The sequence below is a fragment of the Artibeus jamaicensis genome, unplaced genomic scaffold, assembly GCF_021234435.1.
Source record: "Artibeus jamaicensis isolate MK-2021 breed Jamaican fruit bat unplaced genomic scaffold, CSHL_Jam_final contig_1044, whole genome shotgun sequence".
Taxonomy (NCBI): domain Eukaryota; kingdom Metazoa; phylum Chordata; class Mammalia; order Chiroptera; family Phyllostomidae; genus Artibeus; species Artibeus jamaicensis.
Genome location: NW_026521208.1, coordinates 1 through 23,134, shown reverse-complemented (window position 1 = coordinate 23,134; position 23,134 = coordinate 1). Strand labels below are relative to the sequence as shown.

Genomic DNA, 23,134 nt, shown 5'->3' with positions numbered 1-23,134 from the left:
ACAAATGGGATCTCATCAAAATAAAAAGCTTCTGCATGGCTAAAGAAAACAGTATTAAATTAAAAAGACAACCAACTGTATGGGAAAACATATTTGCCAATGATACCTCAGACAAAGGTTTAATCTCTAAAATATACAAAGAACATAAAAGACTCCACTCTAAGAAGACAACTAACCCAATTAAAAAATGGGAAAAGGCCTTGAACAGACACTTCTCCAGAGAGGACATACAGAATATCCAGAGACACATGAAGAGATGCTCAATATCATTAGTTATTAGAGACATGCAAATTAAAACCACAATGAGATACCACTTTACACCAGTCAGGATAGCTATCATAAACAAAGCAACAAACAACAAATGTTGGAGAGGCTGTGGGGAAAAGGGGTCCTTAGTTCACTCTTGGTGGGATTGCAGACTGGTACAACCATTATGGAAAACAGTATGGAATTTTCTCAGAAAAATAAAAATTGACCTGCCTTTTGACTCAGCAATTCCATTGCTAGGATTATATCCCAAGAATCCTAAAACATCAGTTTCAAAGAACCTATGCACCACAATATTCATAGCAGCACAATTTACAATAGCCAAGAGTTGGAAGCAACCTAGGTGCCCATCAGTAAATGAATTGATCAAAAAATTGTGGTACATATACACAATGGAATTCTATGCAGCAGAGAGAAAGAAGGAGCTACTACCCTTTGCAACAACATGGATGGAACTGGAAAGCATTATGCTGAGTGAAGTAGGCCAGGTGCTGAAATACAAATACCACATGATCTCACCTTTAACGGGAAGCTAAACAACAGAACAAACAAACAAGCAGAAAAAAAAACAAAAAACACTGAAATAGAGAACAAGGGGACAGTGACCAGAGGGGAGAGGGAAGGGAAGTTAAGGGGGAAAAAGGGGAGGGGGTTGGAGGAACAAATAGGAAAGACACAGGGACGAAAACTAAGGGGGGTGGAAAAGGGAGGGAGGTGGGGAGTATGGGGCAGGGGAGGCTGGGATGGGAGAAATAGACAAAAAAAAACTGTACATGAAACATAACTAAATAAAATTAAAAAGAAAAAAAGAAACAGGTATAAATGATTCATGGACATGGACAGCAAAGTGGGGACTGACTGTGGGAGCAACAGGGGTAAATTGAGACAAGTCAAATAAATACCAGTAAAAAAAACTTCAAGTAACTGTAATTTATGTCAAAAAAAGGAAACAAAGTTATAAAGAATGAAAATAAAATATTTCAATGAAGTATTACAATCTGCAAGAAAACAATTATTCATTCTGAAATGGCAATATATAATGGCTTCAATGAAGAAAAAACATCAAATATAACACATGGCTATGCCCAACACAAAGGAGGACTAATGAACTCAAGTGAAAATTAAAAGTATAAAACACAAGCATAAAATGAAAATCTGGAGTTGAGTACGAAAGATGTGTTTGAAAGTGCTAAAAAGTATACTAACATATACTCAAGAGGAAAGAAACATTAAATGGGAAAAAAATCTTCTGAAGATGTTATTTGAGAATTTCCTACTGTGATGGAGGATATGGTCCCATGAGCACAGAAATCTCTGCAAATCACAAGTAGGACAAATTTACATACAACACCACCATCCTGCAATAATATAGTGACATTTCTGAAAACCAATGATAAAGTAAATATTCTCAAAACTCAGAAAAAATATTTATTATTACCTATTACCAACAGGAATCATTGCTTTAGCTGGAAAAAGGTACATCCTTTAGTGTCTTTGCATGCAACCCTGTTGGCAATGAAAACGTGGGTTTTGTTGGTTTGGTTGGCTTTGTTGATTTTTCTTGACTTGTACCTCTGTTTGAAAACATGTTTGTTTCATCTTAATTTTGGAAGCATATTTTCCTGTATGTAAACTTTTAGATTGACAGTTGTTTTTTCAACACTTCACAGATCTTGCTCATTGACCTCTAAACTCCATAGTTCCCACTGAGCAGTCAGAAATTATTATTATTGCTGCATCCCTCATGGTACTACAGGGAAGACCCAGTTCCATGGAGGCGCCTGGACTCTAATTCCCTGCCTTGCAGAAGGGAAGGCTGGTCTCATAGGCCATTGCCATCATGTCGACCTGGGACCTTAGGGACTGAAAGTGACTTTAAGCCAGTGCTGGCTTCAGATCTCACCATTCAGCTGCCAATTCTGCCTCATTTTTCTCCTTTGAGAGTTTTACTTACCCTCTTTAAAGCCTAGTTATACATTTCAGAGTTATGGTTTTTTAAATGTTCTATCCAGTAGTTTTAGGTGCTTTCTCCTAGCATGGTTTTCCGGCTGGCCACTCTGCTTCTCTTGCCACTCATTCTATACCAGAAATCCCAGAAGTAACCTACCTGGGGAGGGAGTCAAATACCAGCTACTTCCCTTCACAAATGAGTACTTGATGCAAACAGAGCTGCACTATAAGGATGCAAGTGCCCTTCTCATTACCTCCCCAAAAAAACAGTTATTCCTGTGATGAATGTTCCTCACTGTGCCCCTTCCTCCTGTTCCACTGCCTGCCTTGTGTTATTTCATGGGATTCTTATCACCTCCCTCTTCCAAATGTCTTGTCTTCTTCTTTGATCTATATCTCAGTTTTCACTTTCTTGGAATCTCCATTATTCTAGTTCATAATCTTTTCTTGTATATACATACTCAGATTTATAAACCTCTATTGGTTTCAGAGATTTTCTGCTTTTAAAACTATAATTTTCAAAAACTTTACACTTGTCAAATAGACAACACATTTTATATATATATATATATTTGTTATAGAGAGAATTCATCAGAGTTGGATGTCAAATATCAAATATGCACAAAGAGGAAAAACATTTTCTTTATTATCTCTGCGAGTTTTCCCTCAATAATTGTGTGGTATACATATGGCATTACTAATCTTCTTTTTTCATGTACTATGAATAGTAAAATTTGCAAGCCAATAAATACAGAATGAAACCTGACTTTTAAGAAGATATTCTTTAATATGCACATTCCTTATAAATATGTATTTTACCTTTCTCCTACTATTGGAAGTCTTAAACGTTTTCTTTTTTTATTTTATTATTTTATTTTTTTCTCAATAATTTTACTTAGTTATTTTTCAAGGAAGTCTTAAATGTTTTCAATATTTACCTACTACAAACTAACACTACACAGAAGACTCTTTGCTCACATAATTATTTCCACAGATAAATTCTTTAAATGGGAATTACTGGCAACTAACTTCCAATGTTCATCTCTGCTATTATGTAGAGATGTCCTGGGCAAAACTGTCCTTGGCAAAAAAAGCACAGTGTGGTATTTACCTATTTTCTCAAAGCTTTACCATGAAACAGAAGACTCATAGATGGAGAGCAGACTGACAGGTATCAGAGGAAAGGGACTTAGGGGGCTGGGTAAAAAAGTTGAAGGGACTAAGCAAAATCAAATAAATACATCAAAGCCATATACACAGACAACAGTATGCTGATTACCAGAGGGAGGAGTAGGGGGAGGTAGAAGAGGGTTAAGGGGAAATATATGGTGATGGAAGGACACTTGACTCAGCGTGGTGAAGATACATTATAATAAAAAGATGACGTATTGCAGAATTGTACAGCTGAAACCTATGTAATTTTATTTTTCTTTAAATTGTATGTATTTATTTTTACACAGAAGGAAAGGGAGGGAAAAAGAGAGGGAGAGAAACATCAATGTGTGGTTCCCTCTTGTGTGTCCCCTATTGGGGACCTAACCCACAACCCTGGCATGTGTCCAGGCTGGTAATTCAACCAGTGACCCTGTGGTTCTCAGGCCAGAACTCAATCCACTTAGTCACATCAGACAGGGCTGAAACCTATATAGTTTTATTAACCAATTGTATCTTCTTTTTATTCTAATATGTACTATTATATTCATCTTGATAATTTGCGGAATTATTTTTAAATTGTGTGAGAATGTTTACAAACACACTTAAATGTTGTGTTCCAATTATAATTGGTCTTTTTTTTTCCTTAACTTTTTGAAACACTTTGAGAAACAAACTAACTTGTTAAAATACTTCATTCAGAGGAGACTTCTAGTTAGAAACTGGGGACTTAATAAAGATTACTGACAGGTGACTGGACTGGCAGTCTTCTTTCTCACAAAGGTCTCTCTTCCAGTTCCCCACTGTAAATACATCACCAGGTGGCCTTACAGAGCTGATTTGCTGCTGGAGCTGGAGCCGACTTTCTCTGGGTTTTAAGGCAAATCTACTTACATGTACATGGACCAATGTGCATGGTGCATCAGTAAATGAATGAGCAAACCTGCATAACTACAAGTACTGTGGGCCCCAAATCACCACACTCACACCTTTGAGTGATCTCCTCCTCATGACTAGACAACTGTTTTTGCAACTGATTTGGAAAATGAACATGAATTCCTCTGAACATTTTTAACCACTTTTTGTTGTTGTTCAAGTACACTTCTTTCCCTTTTCCCCCAGAACACTTCCTACCAGCCCAGCCTTCCCCACGTCCTTCCCTTGTTTCTACCTCCCCATGTTATTATCCATGTGTCCTTTATCATTGTTCCTGTAAGCCCTTCACCCTTTTCTCCCTTTATCCCCTGCCCTCTTTCCTCTGCTCATTGTCAGCCTGTTCTCAGTTTCAATGTCCTTGCTTGTATTTTGCTTGCTTGTTCATTTGTTGATTAGGTTAAAGTTAAAGGTGAGATCACACAGTATGTGTCTTTCACCACCTTGCTTATTTCACTTGGTGCAATGCTTTCCAGTTCCATCCATGCTGTCACAGAGGGTAGGGGCCCCTTCCTTCTTTCTGTTCATAGGAATTCCATTGTGTAAATGTCCCACAGTTTTTTGATCCATTCATTTACACACCGGCACTTAGGTAGCTTCCAACACTTGGCTATTGTAAATCGTACTGAAATCAAGCAACAAAGTTCATATGGATTCATTTCAATTTCATGTTTAAACACTAAAGCTTGTTCTATTACAGAAAACTGACCAGCTTGCAGCAGACTTCCTCAATCATTCTATATCTGCTTCTCATAACTAATATGGAACTTTTGGGTCCAAACCTACAAAACTCACAACATTCAGGCTTTGTCTAAAGAAACTTCTCTACATTCAGGATATTCGATGAATGCATCAAGACCTGTGACTCTGGGACTTAACCCGTAAGGCATATACCTTAAATGAATTTATTTTATATATACTAAATATAAACTCCAAAGAATTTCGGTATAATGCATCAGCTTGCATATCTAGCAATAGCAGAACTTGGTAAAAATCCTGGCTTTACCTAAATTAAAAACCATTGTTTTCAACTTCTTTTTTTCTTTTCTGTAGTAGAGTAATGTCTATATACATAGCATACTTCTTTCCAAAACAAAAGCTTTGTAAGAAAGAAATCTGTATTTTTTCCTGTTTAAAAACTCTTCACATACACACACACGCACACATTATTTTAAAAGCAAATATTTTCCTTTGTCCCATTTTAAGTGTTCAGGTTGAATTTCATTATGAATTTAGAACAGTTTTTGAAAAACTCGCTTTATACATCATTCCTCACACCTCTTAAACTGTTTTCTATGATTGCATAATTGTGTTGGATTTCACGTTTGACTACGATGGTTATTTAACTCACCTCACATCTCTTACTTCAAAGAGCAAATTATTACTGATATATAGTTGCATATCACTGGTCAAACAGTCATCACAGCAATTACACGGTCTGCTCTTATTTTGAGAATTTCTAAGTTTTGGTCATTTCCCATAGCAGAAAACGGACCAAACCAATGAGAGAAAATCGTAATTCTCCCAAGGACTCTCAGCTACATCCATTCTGCCTTCTTCCTCTCGTCCCCACCATCCCGGATCTCCACCTACACTGCAAAGGCAAGAAACACAGCAGCAGAGAAACTTCCAATGTGGACTCTCTTCTTGTCAGTTCCATCAGAGTTACACCCTTAATCTTCTCTCCCTTCAAGTCCTGGCACATGGTCTTCCTAACTAAATTTCTTGATGCCTCAGAAAACATCACTGTCACAGACATATGCAAACAAACAAACAAATATTTTAAATGTAGACCAATTTTTTAAGATGACAGTTGTGAAATTTAAAATATTCCATAATTACTATGTAATCACTCTCATCTCCTATATTTTATATATTCTGTCAATACCTTGGGTTATTCAATACAATTTTGTTGTCAAATCCTGATTGCGGAATACATAAATTTATTTCATCTTATTCAGAATATCTCTCATGACCATATCACAAGTGTGCACACCATGCAGAGACCTGGCAGAGGGGCTCATTCCCTTGTGCAGCACCCTCAGAGGGAGGGAGCAGAATGGGCTTTCTCCAAAGGTCGTAACAGGAGAACATCAAGAACACGCAAAGGATGCCCTGGCACAAGAATATCCCTATGTATCCTGTGTATGTCTTGGGTGAGGTGACTTCTCGGGTCCCTGGAAGCTCAGTTACTTTTTGACTCTGAGGCTCCCACAAAAGTCTCACCTTTTCAGCCTCCTTGTTAGAGCAGCTTTGACTTCTCTGTTCCTCAGACTGTAGATCAGGGGATTCAGCATGGGATTGAAAACACTATGAAACAGGAGGAGGTATTTTTTCTGCTCCTGTGAATCTCCATGTTGGGGTCCAACATACATGATAATGGCTGTGCCATAAAAGAGCCCCACCACGCACAGGTGGGAGGAGCAGGTGGAGAAAGCTTTCCGGCGCCCCTGCACTGACTGGATCTTCACAACTGCCCATACAATGTGACCATAAGAGACCATAATTGCAGACAGTGGTCCCACCAGCACCAATGTTGCTACTGCCAAAACCACAAACTTTTCAAAGTGTGTATCTGCACAGGCCAGTTTGAGAACTGCTAGAATTTCGCAGAAAAAGTGGTTCACTTTCTGGGGCCCACAGAAGGGCAATGGTATGAATAACGCCATATCTACTAGGGACAGGAGAACTGCTAAAGTCCAGGAAGTCACTGCCAGGGTGACACAGACTCTCCAGCTCATGATGGTAGAATACCGAAGGGGCTGGCAGATGGCCACATACCTGTCGTAGGACATCACCACAAGCAAGATACATTCAGCGTGACCAAAAATCAAGAAGAGAAAGGTCTGTGTCATGCAGCCAGCAAAGGAGATGGGCTGGGCTGGGCTCAGGAGGTTGACCAGCATCTGGGGCACCGTGTTGCAGGCATAGGCTATGTCCACAGTGGCCAGGTGGGAGAGGAAGAAGTACATGGGGGTGTGCAGTCGGGGGTCCAGTGTGATGAGCCCCAGGATGACCCCATTGCCCAGCAGGGTGAAGGCATAGCACACGGAGAAGACCCCAAACAGGAGAATCTGTATCCCTGGGCTGAGTGGGAATCCCACTAGGAGGAACTCTGTGACAGAGGTCTGGTTGCCCCCCATTGTCCTGGGAAAGAGACAAGAAAGAGAGCTCACCACGTCTCAGTGCCTGAGGGACGTTTTCTTTTACCTTTTTAATTAAATGCCCGTGTTTTATACTGTTCAGTCAATCTTACCTTTATTTAAAATTTCCACTACAGTTCCTAACATGTTAACATGCCTACTGCCTCCCTATCGGTGGACACTTTCCTCAGTCAGCAGGACTGCTTTGGGGTCCTGCCTGGGAGGAGTCCCAACCCCCAGTGCACACACAGACACCATGGGGAGGGGGCTGTGAGTAGGGCCCTGCACCCACACACGAGGGTGGGAAGGAAGACCAAGAACCTGTGGGAGATCCTCCTATCAGAGGATCTCACAGATTTGTGCCTTCACTACATGACTTATTTGTCATCCTCATAATTTCTACTGGCAGCATCATCTTGAACTAAGTTGAGAGCATAGCAGGCAGACTGCCACCACTTTAGCTGGATTTAAGGGAGAGAACTTTGTCTTTTCCCTTTTGTACCCACAGATGTTCTACTCTCATCGTGCTGTTTCATGGTGAGATATTACCCATGACACACTTATCCCTATATGAATATTCATACTCTATGCTTGTTTGTGTGGATAAAGTATGTGGTATGCATATAGTTACATATACATATCTTGCACACATATGCACTTCAACAATTATTATGAGCAATTTTGCATGGCACTTGCTATTTTGATATTATTTTCTACTGTACGTCACCAGTAAAATGCTGGTTGAATAATTTCTTGAGGGGTCATGGTCTGGGATTTAAAACTACTGACCAATATCCAAAGCTAGAGCTAAAGATCTAACTATACACTCATATATTTAGAACCTTTAACGTATTTTACAGCTTAACCCTAACACAAAAATATTATTCATCATGAATCTTTACTTTCTGTGATTTATCAATCTTTAGAAAAGGACTTGTAGCAGGGTAGGAATTCTGAGATTGACTTGTAAATTTAAGCTACTGCTTGTGCTTCTTTGTCTGATTCCATATCCTTCTTTGGCCCAGCATCCATCTGAATTTCACTAAAATAAGAATCTCACAAAATCCATAATTTCTCATTGAAATTTCCTAAGTTAATGTTTGCAAGGTGTTAGAAGCAAAGGTCTGAATGTTTCACCCTGCTTGAAAAGAAGAATCAAAATTCACAACACAAACATTTGGAGATGATTTTTGTCTCACTCCAAGAAATATAGCCATAAGAGGTAGAATCACCTTTGTGAACAACTAAAAAAGCTGGTTGTTTTAGTAGGACCAAGCTTTGTGTCAGTGAGTGCTTTAACTCAGGGTTTTGGATTCCCATGTTATGGGAGAAGGCAAGCTAGAAAAAAGCTCAGTTACCTTCCAACTGCAGGACTCGTTGGCCCTAAACACCTACACAAAAGTGTCAGGTATTTTCATTTCAGCTTTGTTGCCACCTTTAGGATGGATGAAGACAGCAGTGCTATCTCTAAAATGTCCTAGGATTAAGGACACAATTAACTAAAGCAGAAGGACCAGTGACTGTCATCTACCTTCCTCCTACCTGGTGCACATAGCTAAAAAACACAACAAAAATCCACAGGCATTTACCATATTCCATGTCTGTTCACATGTCTTGGCTGAGGACAGACAAGACCACTCCTATCTGCTGGTGTACAGAACCTGCTTGGAGTGACAGGTCTCTTAAAAGGAGTCAAAAATGATAATTTCCTTATTCAAATAAGTCATCAAGTGGTTTTTCACTTTTAAAAATAACATCTTGAGGACGCTCTTCTGTAACAAACTCCTATTGTGGTCAGTTTGGTCCATTATTTTATGAAAACATGACTGAATTTTATGTGGCAATGGAAACACTTTCAAGCAAATCTCTCAAACAGCCAATGCATCTTATCATTTAAACAATGAATTTTACACTAAATGATCAACCTTAGGTGTCTCTAAATGAGATGGTGATTTAAATAATGCTATTTGCTAAGTCTATGCATAGCAAACACCTGGCACTGACAGACAATGACGATTCTATAATTCTGCGCTCTCATTTTTCATCCCAGCCTCTCGGAAATTGAATAGTGAACAAAGACTGGACAATATATGAAACTTACCAAACACTTACAGCTACACATGAGAAGACCAGTTAAATCTGACTTGTGTTAAGCAAAAACACATAAATAAGGAGAATACTATCTGTGAGTTAGTGTTGAAATTGGCGTCTCATAAGAATCTCTTAGGAGAAGAGGTGCCCGAACAAGAAGAGATGATTGATTCTCTGCTCCACTCCACCACCTCTCAATATACTTCTGAGTGTCTGGTGTAGGGAGGGATAGAACCCACCAGGGACACTACCATCAGCTCCCTTCCAGGGGAAGGGACTCTCCAGGGACTAATCTCTGGTGTTCTCCACAGGGACACTTGTGGAAAGATAATGGTGTTGACGGTTCCTTCACTGACTGTAGCAAACATGTTCATCCATTTAGAAGTTCTATAATAATTTATGGGACGCCATCACACATTACAATGGCCACACCTTGCATTCACTATGGCTCAAGAACTCAATTTCACCACCTCCTAACTCTCCAAATACAGTAGGTGTTACACAGGGCAGATGCGGCCCATAGGTTTTTCTCAACCTCTAGTCTTGGCTAACTTTTATCTCATACCTGACCAGAACATGTATCCTCTGTATTTTTTTTTCTGTTTGAACAACATGGCAACCCAACATGGAACAGAAACCGTGCTGCTGTGGCATGACAGTAGAGAGACTTCCACACAAAACAATGGTTACAAGGACACTGGGAAACTACAACAGTAAACACAGAGCTCTCGGATGAATAGGCAGAACTGCATGAAGCTGCCATCCCTAGGGTTCAAGGGCACACAGCAGAGGCTAGGTGATTAGAACCAGAAGGCAGAGGAGTTGGGGTTCAGACTTGACCCAATGAGGAGAAGGGGCGCCCCACTAGCACTGTGGCCACAGCTGGGAATGATGAGCCTGGCTCTGGGAAGCTGAGTAACTAAGGCTGGGCAGGGGGCCTTAGCTACCACTAGCAAGAGCTGTTGGGCCAGGCTGACAAGAGAGGCAGGTAGACAGGAAGGATCAAGGTCCTTTTCCTTGCTCCGGGCTCCCAGTCTGCTATAGAGCTACCTACCTACACAATAAAAGCAATTGGAAGCCACTAAAAGCAGTCATCTGCCCTGGCTGGTGTAGTTCATTAGGTTATAGCATCATCCTATCAACTGAAATGTCCTGCATTTGGTTCCTGGTCAGGGACCATATTGTATTTAGGTTGAGGGTTTGGTCCCACTTGAAACACATACACACTTCTCTGCTTCACTCCCTCCTGTCCCCCCCCTTTCTAAAAATTCAAAGCAGGTCCTTTCATGAGGATTCAAAATGAAAATCAATAGTCCAAATGTCCCAATTTGGTTAAGAAAAGTTGTAAAATGGACACCAGATGCTGCGGTCTCAAGCTTATCAATGAAGACAAACCTCCACATCACTCATACTAAGAGTTCATTAAGGGATACACACAAGAATTACTTTAAAAACACCAAAAGGAAAGTAAAGTTTAGATGGCATGCTCATGGATGTCTGCTGAATCTTTACCTTGGAGCTAACATGCTAGTTAATCACAGCACTGTGAGCCAGGGGCCTTCCCCTCTGAGGTCCAGTCTTTGCCACACTGACAGTGCAGACCCAGAGGAGAATGTGTGGTGCTCTTGTGGACCATCAGTGGGAAGAAGGGCTCAGCAGTGACAGCAATTCAGTAGCAGTCGGACGTTTCTTACTTTCTGGTACGTGCACTTATAAAACAGACTGATAATGGGACGTCCTTCCTGGACTGGTTAGGATGGATGGGTGACACTTCTATGTTAAGTGCTACTGATGTGTAGTGCACAGCACTGGGTGAGGGATTGACAAATACGGTAGCTGTTCTGATAAGAGCCCATCTGATCTTCATATTCAGTGAGCTCTGCTGCCCACAGAACGTAAGTAAGAGTTGGGCTGCTTTTTAAAATGACGTTTTGTGCTATAGCATTTACAATAAAGGCAGAGATAAAATTTAAGAGTTTTTGTTTAATTCTTATGAACTTCAGTAGCTAAATCTGCTTCCATTTTTTCAATTTTCATGTACATCTTAATTTTTAAGCATAGTTGGTGTACAAGCTCGTACTGGTTAGATTATTTCAGGTGTAAACATAGTGATCTGACATCTCTAAACCTTCCTACAGCACAAAGCACAATTTTTAAATTTTATAAACAGTCATCATCCTACTACCCTACAACCAATACTATACTACTATGTCATAGATTTTGCTCTTTATTGTACATATGTGTACCATAATTGCAATTATATAACATTTGCAACTATTGGTTCACAGTTTCCCTTTACGAAAGAGTTAAATGTTATATAACTTTTTGATATGTATATATAAAAATTATACAGTCATCATTTTAATAACTGTATAAATAGCTCATTGAGTTAAAGTAGTATACTTAATTTATCATTTTGTTATATATTTGCTTACATCCTTCATATTAAGAATAACTTTAGTGGGGTAAAAGACAGTGCACTAAGTAATCATTACTTCTCAAGTGAAGGGCACACACCTACTCTTCTGATTAAGTCTCCTGTTCACTCTCAGTGTGAAATTGAGAATAACTCTGGAAGCAACTGGCAAACCTCACCTCAAAGTGGGTTAGAACGTACACTTTATGGAAACACCTTCAGAGGCCACCTAAAGTCTGTGGGACACATCCCTGACAACCATGCTTGAAAAGTAGAAGGAATCAGTAAAAGTCAGTATTTCACCAAGGCAGAAGAACCAGCCACACTCTACTAGTCACCTACAGGTTCTGGTAAAATGTCCTGTGTCAGAATAAACATTCTCATGAGGGAAATGACACAGACCTGGACTAACCTGGGTGAGTGTGCTGGTGAAAGACACTGGAGAACATGCAAACAGTCTGTGCAACTACATCATTCACAGCTCATCACTGAAAGCTTCCTGGGGACCATACACAACCCAAATTGTTTCTCTGAGACCCAATTCCCAGCTCTGTCCTTTGCTAGCTACAGGCTCAGCAGTTTGCCCCCAAGGTTGTAAACAGTGAGCTCGGCTCCCACACTGTCTGCAGGTTTCTCCTTCTCCCCTTTCTCCTACACACCCTGTGCTAAGTTTGTTCCTTCACACAGCCCACAAGTTCACTCCCCAATATGGATCCATAATTTTCATGTGCAATATCTCTGCATTGCAACTAGAGCGCCCTGAGATGGCCTTTAAGTGGCAAGTACAATCTGGGAGAACAAACAAGTAGCCCTTCGGGTTAACAGGACCATGTCCTTCGAATGCTTTTTCTTCCTTCCCAAATCCTATGACATATGCAGCTACTGAGTTTACACAGTTAGGGTACAGATGAAGAAAGACTGTATTCAACCGTTGGGACCCAGAAAGGAATTAATTTAATTTTTAAGTTCACAGATATCCAATTCAATGAGCAATGAGAAAATATTATATCTGATTTTTAAAAAACTGATGAGTGTAAACTATGGAAAGCTTCCTTCAGAAAAAGAGGGAAAGCTAGAGCTCGCATCATGACAAACCACGGCAAAATGCAGCAATTAGCTTCTCTGGATTCAGGTGGGAGCTGAGCACACAGGGTGGGGATTCAAATGTCACTGCAATTAGAATTGACTCTCCTCCCACAGTGCTCTGCCCAGGGCACTTCTGACCTCTGCATTCCTCAGAATGCAGATCAATGGGTCAGCACTGGTTTCAAAAGTCTGTAAAACCAGGAATCGATATCCTGTTGCTCATTGGATAAGAGATTTGGAGGCCATGCACGTGACAACGGCACTGCGAAAGCAGACCACAACCATGCAGAGGTGGAAGGAGCAGGTAGAGACGGCCTTCCTGCAGCCCTCCCCAGACTGGATCCTCAGGATGGTGAAGTGGATGCACATGGAGGACACCAGCACCAACCACAGGGGCCCCACAAAGACAAAAGTTCAGGGTAAGTTGACCAGTTGGCCCACAGATGCTAGTCATCTGCATGTCTTCAGTCTGGATGCATGGCCACAGTGACCAGTAATCCAGGAAGACCTCTGTTTAGTTCCAGTAACACCAATAAAAAAAAGAAACTGTTCAAATAACTGTAATTTATGTCAAAAAGGAAAACAAAGTTACAAAGAATGAAAAAATATTTCAATGAAGTATAGCATCTAAAACAGACAATTCTTCATTTTGAAGCAACAATATATAATGACTTCAATGAAGAAAATATCAAATACAACACATGGCTATGCCCAACACAGAGCAGGACCAATGAACTCAAGAGAAAATTAACAGAAAAGTATCAAATACAGGCATAAAAAGAAAAACTGCAGTCAGAAAGATATTTTTGAAAGTACTAAAAAGTGTACTAACATATACTCAAGAGGAAAGAAAAGATTAAATGGGGAAAAAACAACTTTTGAGGATGTTATTTCTGAGAATTTCCCAACTGTGATGAAGAATATGCTCCCATGAGCACAGATTCTCAGCGAATCACAAGTAGGACACATTTATATATAACACCACGATCCAGCAATATTATACTGACATTTCTGAAAACCAATGATAAAATATTCTCAAAACTCAGAAAAAATATTTATTATTACCCATTACCAACAGGAATCATTACTTTAGCTGGAAAAAAGGTACATCCTTTAATGTCCTTTGTATGCAACCCTGCTGGCAGTGAAAACGTGGGTTTGGTTAGTTTGGTTATTTTGCTTTTTTTTTTTTTGACTTGTGTTTTGGTTTGAAAATTGTTCATTTCATCTAAATTTTGGAAGTGTATTTTCCTGTATGTAGACTTTTGAATTGACAGTTGTCTTTTCACCACTTGGCAGGTACTGCTCATTGACCTCTGCCCTCCACAGTTCCCACTGACTAGTCAGAAATTATTATTATTCTGCTGCATCCCTCATGGTACTAGAGGGAAGACCCAGTTCCATGGAGGCACCTGTACTCTAATTCCCTGCCTTGCAGAAGGGAAGGCTGGTCTCCTAAGCCGTTGCCATCATGTCGACCTCGGACCTTAGGGACTGAAAGTGACTTTAAGCCAGTGCTGGTTTCAGATCCCCCCATTCGGCTGCCAATTCTGCCTCATTTTTCTCCTTTGAGAGTTTTACTTACCCTCTTTAAAGCCTAGTTATACATTTCAGAGTTATGGTTTTTAAAATGTCCTATCCAGTAGTTTTAGGTGCTTTCTCCTAACACGGTTTTCAGGATGGCCACTATGCTGTATTGCCATTGTTTCTATAACAGAAATCCCAGAAGTAACCTACCTGGGGATGGAGTTAAATACCTGCTCCTTCCCTTCACAAATGAGTACTTGATGCAAACAGAGCTGCACTGTAAGGATTCAAGTTCCCTTCTCATTACCTGCCCCAAAACAGTTATTCCTGTGATGTATGTTCCTCAATGTGCCCCTTCCTCCTGTTCTACTGTCTGCCTTGCGTTATTTCATGGTGCTTATCACCTCCCTTTTCCAAGTGTCTTGTCTTCTTCTCTGATGTATATCTCAGTTTCTACTTTCTTGGATTCTCCATTATTCCAGTTCATAATCTTTTCTTGCCTATACATGCTCAGATTTATAAACCTCTATTGGTTTCATAGATTTTTGCTTTTAAAACTATTATTTTCAAAACTTTTATACTTGTCAAATAGACACATACATTATATAGGTATATTTGTTATAGAGATAATTCATCCAATTTCGATTTCAAAAATCAAAAGTGCACATAGAGGAAAAACATTTTTTTATTATCTCTATGACATTTCCCTCAATAATTGCGTAGCATACATATGGCATTAGTCATCTTTTTTCATGTACTAAGAATTCTAAATATTTGCAAGCCAATAAACACCACAAAACCTGACTTTTAAGATGATATTCTTTAATACGCATATTCCTTATAAATATGTATTTTACCTGTCTCCTGTTGGAAATATTGGATGTTTTCAACATTTACCTACTACAAACTAACACTACACAGAAGACTCTGCTCACATAATTATTTCCTCGGATAAATTCTTTAAATGGGAATTACTGGATCACAACTCACTTGCAATGTTCATCTCTGCTATCATGTACCAAGCTGCCCTGGTAAACAAAACCACAGTGTGGTATTACCTGTTTTCTCAAAGCTTTACCATGATATACAAAGAAGACCCATATAGAGAGAACAGACCGACATGTATCAGAAGAAAGGGAGTTAGTGGGCTAAGTTAAAAAGTTGATGGGATTAAGCAAATATAAATAAATACATCAAAGCCATAGACACAGACAACAGTATGCTGATTACCAGAGGGAGAATGGAGAAGAGGGAGGTAGAAGAGGGTAAATGGGCAATAAATGGTGATGGAATGAGACTTGACTCAGCGTGGTGAACACACATTATAATATACAGATGATGTATTACAGAATTGTACAGCTGAAACCTACGTAATTTATTTTTCCATAAATTTTATGTATTTATCTTTACACAAGAGGGGAAGGGAGGGAGAAAGAGAGGGAGAGAAACATCGATGTGTGGTTGTCTCTCATATGTTCCCTATTGGGGACCTAACCCACAACCCTGGAATGTGCCCACACTGGGAATTGAACCAGTGACCCTTTGGTTCTCAGGCCAGCACTCAATCCACTTACTCACATCAGCCAGGGCTGAAACCTATATAGTTTTATTAACCAATTGTATCTTCTTTTTATTCTAATATGTACTATTATACTTGTGTTGATAATTTGAGGAATTATTTTTAAAGTGTCTGACAATGTTTACAAAGAACTTAAATGTTGTGTTCCTATCATGCTTGGTCTTTTTTTTTTTTCCTTAACCTTCTGAAACACTTTGGGAAACAAACTAACTTGTTAAAATACTTCATTCAGAGGAGACTTCTAGTTAGAAATTGGGGGTTTAATAAAGATTACTGACAGGTGACTGGACTGGCAGTCTTCTTCCTCAGAAAGGCCTCTCTTCCAGTTCCCCACTGTGAATACATCACCAGGTGGCCTTACAGAGCTGATTTGCTGCTGGAGCTGGCGCTGACTTTCTCTGGGTTTTAAGACAAATCTACTTACATGTACATGGACCAATGTGCATGGTGCATCAGTAAGTGAATGAGCAAAGTTGCATACCTTCTTCTACTGTGGCCCCCAAATCACCACACTCACACCTTTGAGTGATCTCCTCCCCATGACTAGACAACTGTTTTTGCAACTGACTTAAAAATGAACATGAATTCCTCTGAACATTTCTAAGAACTTTTTATGGTTGTTCAAGTACACTTCTTTGCCTTTACCCCCAGAACACTTCCTACCAGCCCAGCCTTCCCCACGTCCTTCCCTTGTTTCTACCTCCCCATGTTATTATCCATGTGTCCTTTATCATTGTTCCTGTAAGCCCTTCACCCTTTTCTCCCTTTATCCCCTGCCTTCTTTCCTCTGCTTATTGTCAGCCTGTTCTCAGTTTCAATGTCCTTGCTTGTATTTTGCTTGCTTGTTCATTTGTTGATTAGGTTAAAGTTAAAGGTGAGATCACACAGTATGTGTCTTTCACCACCTTGCTTATTTCACTTGGTGCAATGCTTTCCAGTTCCATCCATGCTGTCACAGAGGGTAGGGGCCCCTTCCTTCTTTCTGTTCATAGGAATTCCATTGTGTAAATGTCCCACAGTTTTTTTGATCCATTCATTTACACACCGGCACTTAGGTAGCTTCCAACACGTGGCTATTGTAAATTGTACTGATATCAAGCAACAAAGTTCATATGGATTCATCTCAATTTCATGTTTAAAACCTAAAGCATGTTCTATTAAAGAAAACTGACCAGCTTGCAGCAGACTTCCTCAATCACTCTATATCTGCTTCTCATAACTAATATGGAGCTTTTGGGTCCAAAACCTACAAAAGTCACAACATTCAGGCTTTGTCTAAAGAAACTTCTCTACATTCATGATTTCCATGAATGCATCAAGACCTGTAACTCTGGGACTTAACCCATAAAGCAGACACTTTAAGTGAATTTATTCTATATATACTAAATGTAAACTCCAAAGAATTTCACTATAATGCATCAGCTTGCACATCTAGCAATAGCAGAACTTGGTAAAAATCCTGGCTTTATCTAAATTAAAAACAATTTATTTCAACCTCTTTTTTTCTTTTCTGTAGTAATGTCTATATACATAGCAGACTTCTTTCTAAAACAAAAGCTTTGTAAGAAAGAAATCTTTATTTTTTTCGTGTTTAAAAATTCTTCACACACACACACATTATTTTAAAAACAGATATTTTCCTTTGTCCCATTTTAAGTGTTGAGGTTGAATTTTATATATAAGTTTAGGACAGTTTCAAAAAGTCTCTTTAAAATAGATGTTTTAGGATTCTTACGATATAATCCTAGCAGGGGAATTGCTGGGTCAAAAGGCAGGTTGATTTTTATTTTCTGAGAAAATTCCAAATGTTCATAGCAGCACAATTTACAATAGCCAAGAGTTGGAAGCAACCTAGGTGCCCATCAGGAAATGAATGGATCAAAAAATTGTGGTACATTTACACAATCGAATTCTATGCAGCAGAGAGAAAGAAGGAGCTACTACCCTTTGCAACAACATGGATGGAACTGGAAAGCATTATGCTGAGTGAAATAGGCCAGGTGTAGAAAGACAAATACCATATGATCTCACCTTTCACATGAAGCTAAACAACAAAATAAACAAGCAAGCAGAGTAAAAACAAACACACTGAAATAGAGAACAAGGGGACAGTGACCAGAGGGGAGAGGGAAGGGAAGTTAAGGGGGAAAAGGGGGAGGAATTTGGAGGAACAAGTATGAAGGACACAAGGACAAGAACTAATGGGGGTGGAAATGGGAGGGAGGTGGGGAGCACGGGGCAGGGTGGGCTGGCATGGGAGAAATAGACAGAAAACTGTACCTGAAAAATAAGAAAATAAACATTAAAAAATAAAAAATAAAATAAAATATGTAAAAACTCTCTTTATATATCATTTCCCAAAAACCTCTTAAACTGTGTTCTATTATTGCATAATTGTGTTCAATTTTACATTTGACTAATATGGTTATTTAACTCACCTGACATCTCTTGCTTGAAAGAGCAAATTATTACTGATAATTTATAGTCTCATATCATTAGTCAAACAGTCATCACAGCAATTACACAGTCTGCTCTTATTTTGAGAATTTCTAAGTTTTGGTCATTTCCCATAGGAGACAAGTGACCAAACCAATGGGAGAAAATGTACATTCTCCCAAGGACTCTCAGCTACATCCATTCTGCCTTCTTCCTCTCGTCCCCACCATCCCAGATCTCCATCTACACTGCAAAGGCAAGAAACACAGCAGCAGAGAAAGTTCCAATGTGTCTGTGTGTTTCACCGGACATCCTCCAGGGTTCTCTCCTTGTCAGTTCCATCAGAGTTACACCCTTAATCTTCTCTCCCTTCAAGGCCTGGCACATGGTCTTCCTAACTAAATTTCTTGATGCCTCAGAAAACATTACTGTCATAGACATATGCAAAAAAACAAATATTTTAAATGTAGACCAATTTTTTAAGATGCCAGTTGTGAAATTTAAAATATTTCATAATTACTATGTAATCACTCTCACCTCCTATATTTTATATATTCTGTCAATACCTTGGGTTATTCAATTAAATTTTGTTGTCAAATCCTGATTGTGGAATACATAAATTTATTTCATCTTATTCAGAATATCTCTCATGACCATATCACAAGTGTGCACACCATGCAGAGACCTGGCAGAGGGGCTCATTTCCTTGTGCAGCACCCTCAGAGGGAGGGACAAGAATGGGATTTCTCCAAAGGTTGTAACAGGAGAACATCAAGAACACGCAAAGGATGCCCTAGCACAAGAATATCCTTATGTACCCTGTGTATGTCTTGGGTGAGGTGACCTCTTGGGTCCCTGGAAGCTCAGTTACTTTTTGACTCTGAGGCTCTCACAAAGGTCTCACTTTTTCAGCCTCCTTTTCAGAGCAGCTTTGACTTCTCTGTTCCTCAGACTGTAGATCAGGGGATTCAGCATGGGATTGAAAAGGCTGTGAAACAGGAGGAGGTATTTCTTCTTCTCCTGGGGGTCCCCATGTTGGGGTCCAACATACATGATCATGGCTGTGCCATAAAAGAGCCCCACCACGCACAGGTGGGAGGAGCAGGTGGAGAAAGCTTTCCGGCGCCCCTGCACTGACTGGATCTTCACAACTGCCCATACAATGTGACCATAGGAGACCAAAATTGCGGACAGTGGAACCACCAGCACCAATGTTGCCACCGCCAAACCACAAACTTTTCAAAGTGTGTATCTCCACAGGCCAGTTTGAGAACGGCAAGAATTTCACAGAAAAAGTGGTTCACTTTCTGGGGCCCACAGAAGGGCAACAGTAACAACAATACCATATCTACTAGGGCTGAGAGGACTCCTACAGTCCAGGAAACCACGCCCAGGGTGAGGCAGACTCTCCAGCTCATGATGGTAGAATACCGAAGGGGCAGGCAGATGGCCACGTACCTGTCATAGGACATCACCACCAGGAGAAGACATTCAGTGTGAGCAAAAATCAAGAAGAGAAAGGTCTGTGTCATGCAGCCAGCAAAGGAGATGGGCTGGGCTGGGCTCAGGAGGTTGACCAGCATCTGGGGCACCGTGTTGCAGGCATAAGCTATGTCCACAGTGGCCAGCTGGGAGAGGAAGAAGTACATGGGGGTGTGCAGTCGGGGGTCCAGTGAGATGAGCACCAGGATGACCCCGTTGCCCAACAGGGTGAAGGCATAGAACCCAGAGAAGACCCCAAACAGGAGCACCTGTATCCCTGGGCTGAGTGGCAATCCCACTAGGAGGAACTCTGTGACAGAGGTCTGGTTGCCCCCCATTTTCCTGGGAAAGACACAAGGGAGAGAGCTCTACATGTCTGAGTGCCCGAGGGACATGATTAACATGGGAGACGTGTGTGTGTCACCGTTTCTTGTTTCAGAAAACATCCTCAGTGACATTTCCGTCTGTTTATCACTAAGTAAATTCTATACACTGCAAATTACATAGAAAAATTTTTTTCACCTTTTTAATTAAATGCTAGTGTTTCATAGTGTTCAGTCAATCTTACCTTTATTTTAAAGTTCCATCACAGATCCTAACATGGTAACAAGCCCACTGCCTCCTTAACAGTGGACACTTTCCTCAGTCAGCAGGACTGCTTTGGGGTCCTGCCTGGGAGGAGTCCCGACCCCCAGTGCACACACAGACACCACGGGTAGGGGGACTGTGGCCCTGCATCTACACCCCCATGCGAGGGTGGGAAGAAGGACCAGAAGCCTGTGGGAGATCCCTCTATCAGGGGATCTCACAGATTTGTGCCTTCATTAGATGACTTGTGTTAGCCTTGTAATTTTTACTGGTAGCATCATCTTGAATTAAGTTGAAAACATGGCAGGCAGACTGCAACCACTTTAGCTGGATTTAGAGAGAAACCTTTGTCTTTTGACTTTTGTACCCACAGATGTTCTACTCTCACCATGCTGTTTCATGGTGAAATATTACCCGTCACACGATTATCCCTATATGAATATTCATGCTGTATGTCTGTTGTGTGGATCAAGTAAACGGTATGTATATAGTTACATACACATATCCTACACACATATGTACTGCAAAATTATTATGTGCAATTTTGTATGGCACTTTCTATTTTGATATTATTTTCTACTCTCCTTCGCTAGTAAAATGCTGGTTGAATGATTTCTTGAGGGGTCATGGTCTGGGATTTAAAACTACTGCTCAATATCCAAAACTAGAGCTAAAGTTCTAAATATACACTCATACCATTACAACCTTTAACAAATTTCATGCCTTAACTCTGACATGAAAACATTATTCATCATGAATCCTTACTTTCTGTGGTTTATCAATCTTTAACTTGTCCCAGAGTTGGAATTCCAAGGTTGACTTGTAAATTTAAACCACTGTTTGCGTTTCTGTGTCTGATTCCATATCCTTCTTCAGACCGGCATCCACCTGAATTTCACTAAAATAAGAATCTCACAAAAATTCATAATTTGTCATTGAAATTTCCTCATAAGTTAATATTCACAAGGTGTTAGAAGCAAAGGTCTGAAGGTTTCACCCTGCTTGAAAAGAAGAATCAGAATTCACAGCACGAACATTGGGAAATGATTTTGTCTTACTCCAAGAAATAACGCCATAACAGGTAGAATCACCTTTGTGAACAACTAAAAAAGCTGGTTGTCTTAGTAGGACCAAGCTTTGTGTCAGGGAATGCTTTAACTCAGGGTTTTGGATTCCCATGTTATGGAAGAAGGAAAGCTAGAAAAATGCTCTGGTATCTTCCAACTGTAGGACTCATTGGCCTTAAATGTACACAAAAGTGTTAGTTGTTTTGTTTCAGCTTTGTTGCCACCTTTAGGGTGAATGAAGACAGCAGTGCTATCTCTAAAACGTCCTAGGATGAAGGACACAATTAACTAAAGCAGAAGGACCAGTGACTGTCATCTCACCTTCCTCCCACCTGGTGCACATAGCTAAAAAAAACACAACAAAATCCACAGGTATTTACCAAACATATTCCATGTCTTTTCACATGTCTTGGCTCAGGACAGACAAGACAACTCCTATCTGCTGGTGTACAGAACCTGCTTGGAGTGACAGGTCTCTTAAAAGGAGTCAAAAATGATAATTCCCTAATTCAAATAACTCATCAAGTGGATTTTCACTTTTAAAAATAACATCTTGAGGACGCTCTTCTGTAACAAACTCCTATTGTGGTCAGTTTGGTCCATTATTTTATGAAAACATGACTGAATTTTATGGGGCAATGGAAACACTTTCAAGCAAATCTCTCAAACAGCCAATGTATTTTATCATTTAAACAAGGAATTTTACACTAAATGATCAACCTTAGGTGTCTCTAAATGAGATGGTGATTTAAATAATGCTATTTGCTAAGTCTATGCATAGCAAACACCTGGCACTGACAGGCAATAACAATTCTATTCTGCGCTCTCATTTTTCATCCCAGCCTGTCGGAAACTGAATAGTGAACAAAGACTGGACAACATATGAAACTTACCACACACTTACAGCTAAACACAAGAAGACCAGCTAAATATGACTTGGGTTGAGCAAAACACATTAATAAGGAAAATAGTATCTGTGAGTTAGTGTTGAAATTGCCATCTCATAAGGCTCTCTTAGGAGAAAAGGTGCCCGAACAAGAAGAGATGATTAATTCTCTGCTCCACTCCACCACCTCTCAATATACTTCTGAGTGTTTGGTATAGGGAGGGATAGAGACCCACCAGGGACACTGCCATCAGCTCCCTTCCAGGGGAAGGGACTCTCCAGGGACTAACTAATCCCTGGTGTTCTCCACAGGGACACTTGTGGAAAGATAATGGTGTTGACGGTTCCTTCACTGACTGTGGCGTACAAGTTCATCCATTTAGAAGTTCTAGAATGATTTATGGGACTCCTTCACACATTACAATGACCACACCTTGCATTCACTATGGCTCAAGAACTCAATTTCACCACCTCCTAACTCTCCAAATACAAGTAGGTGTTACAGAGTGCGGCTGGGGCCCATAGGTTTTT

The 23,134-nt window shown here is 40.1% G+C and overlaps 1 protein-coding gene and 1 pseudogene across 1 annotated transcript; both read right to left on the bottom strand.

Annotated features, from left to right (window-relative positions):
• Positions 1-6,524: 6,524 nt before the first annotated feature.
• On the bottom strand, positions 6,525-9,572 carry LOC119045566 (olfactory receptor 13). The gene is made up of 2 exons (XM_037140321.2): positions 9,547-9,572; positions 6,525-7,449 (listed from the first exon to the last, which is right to left on the bottom strand). Exon 2 carries the CDS (start codon positions 7,443-7,445, stop codon positions 6,525-6,527), a length of 921 nt encoding a protein of 306 aa, XP_036996216.2. The 5' UTR covers positions 7,446-7,449; positions 9,547-9,572.
• A 9,908-nt stretch (positions 9,573-19,480) lies between these two features.
• LOC119063004 (olfactory receptor 13-like) lies at positions 19,481-20,415 on the bottom strand (annotated as a pseudogene).
• Between the last annotated feature and the right edge of the window lie 2,719 nt (positions 20,416-23,134).

What these genes read in the sequence shown, in the direction of transcription:
- LOC119045566 (XM_037140321.2), bottom strand. Translation starts at nt 7,445, where the DNA reads ATGGGGGGCAACCAGACCTCTGTCACAGAGTTCCTCCTAGTGGGATTC.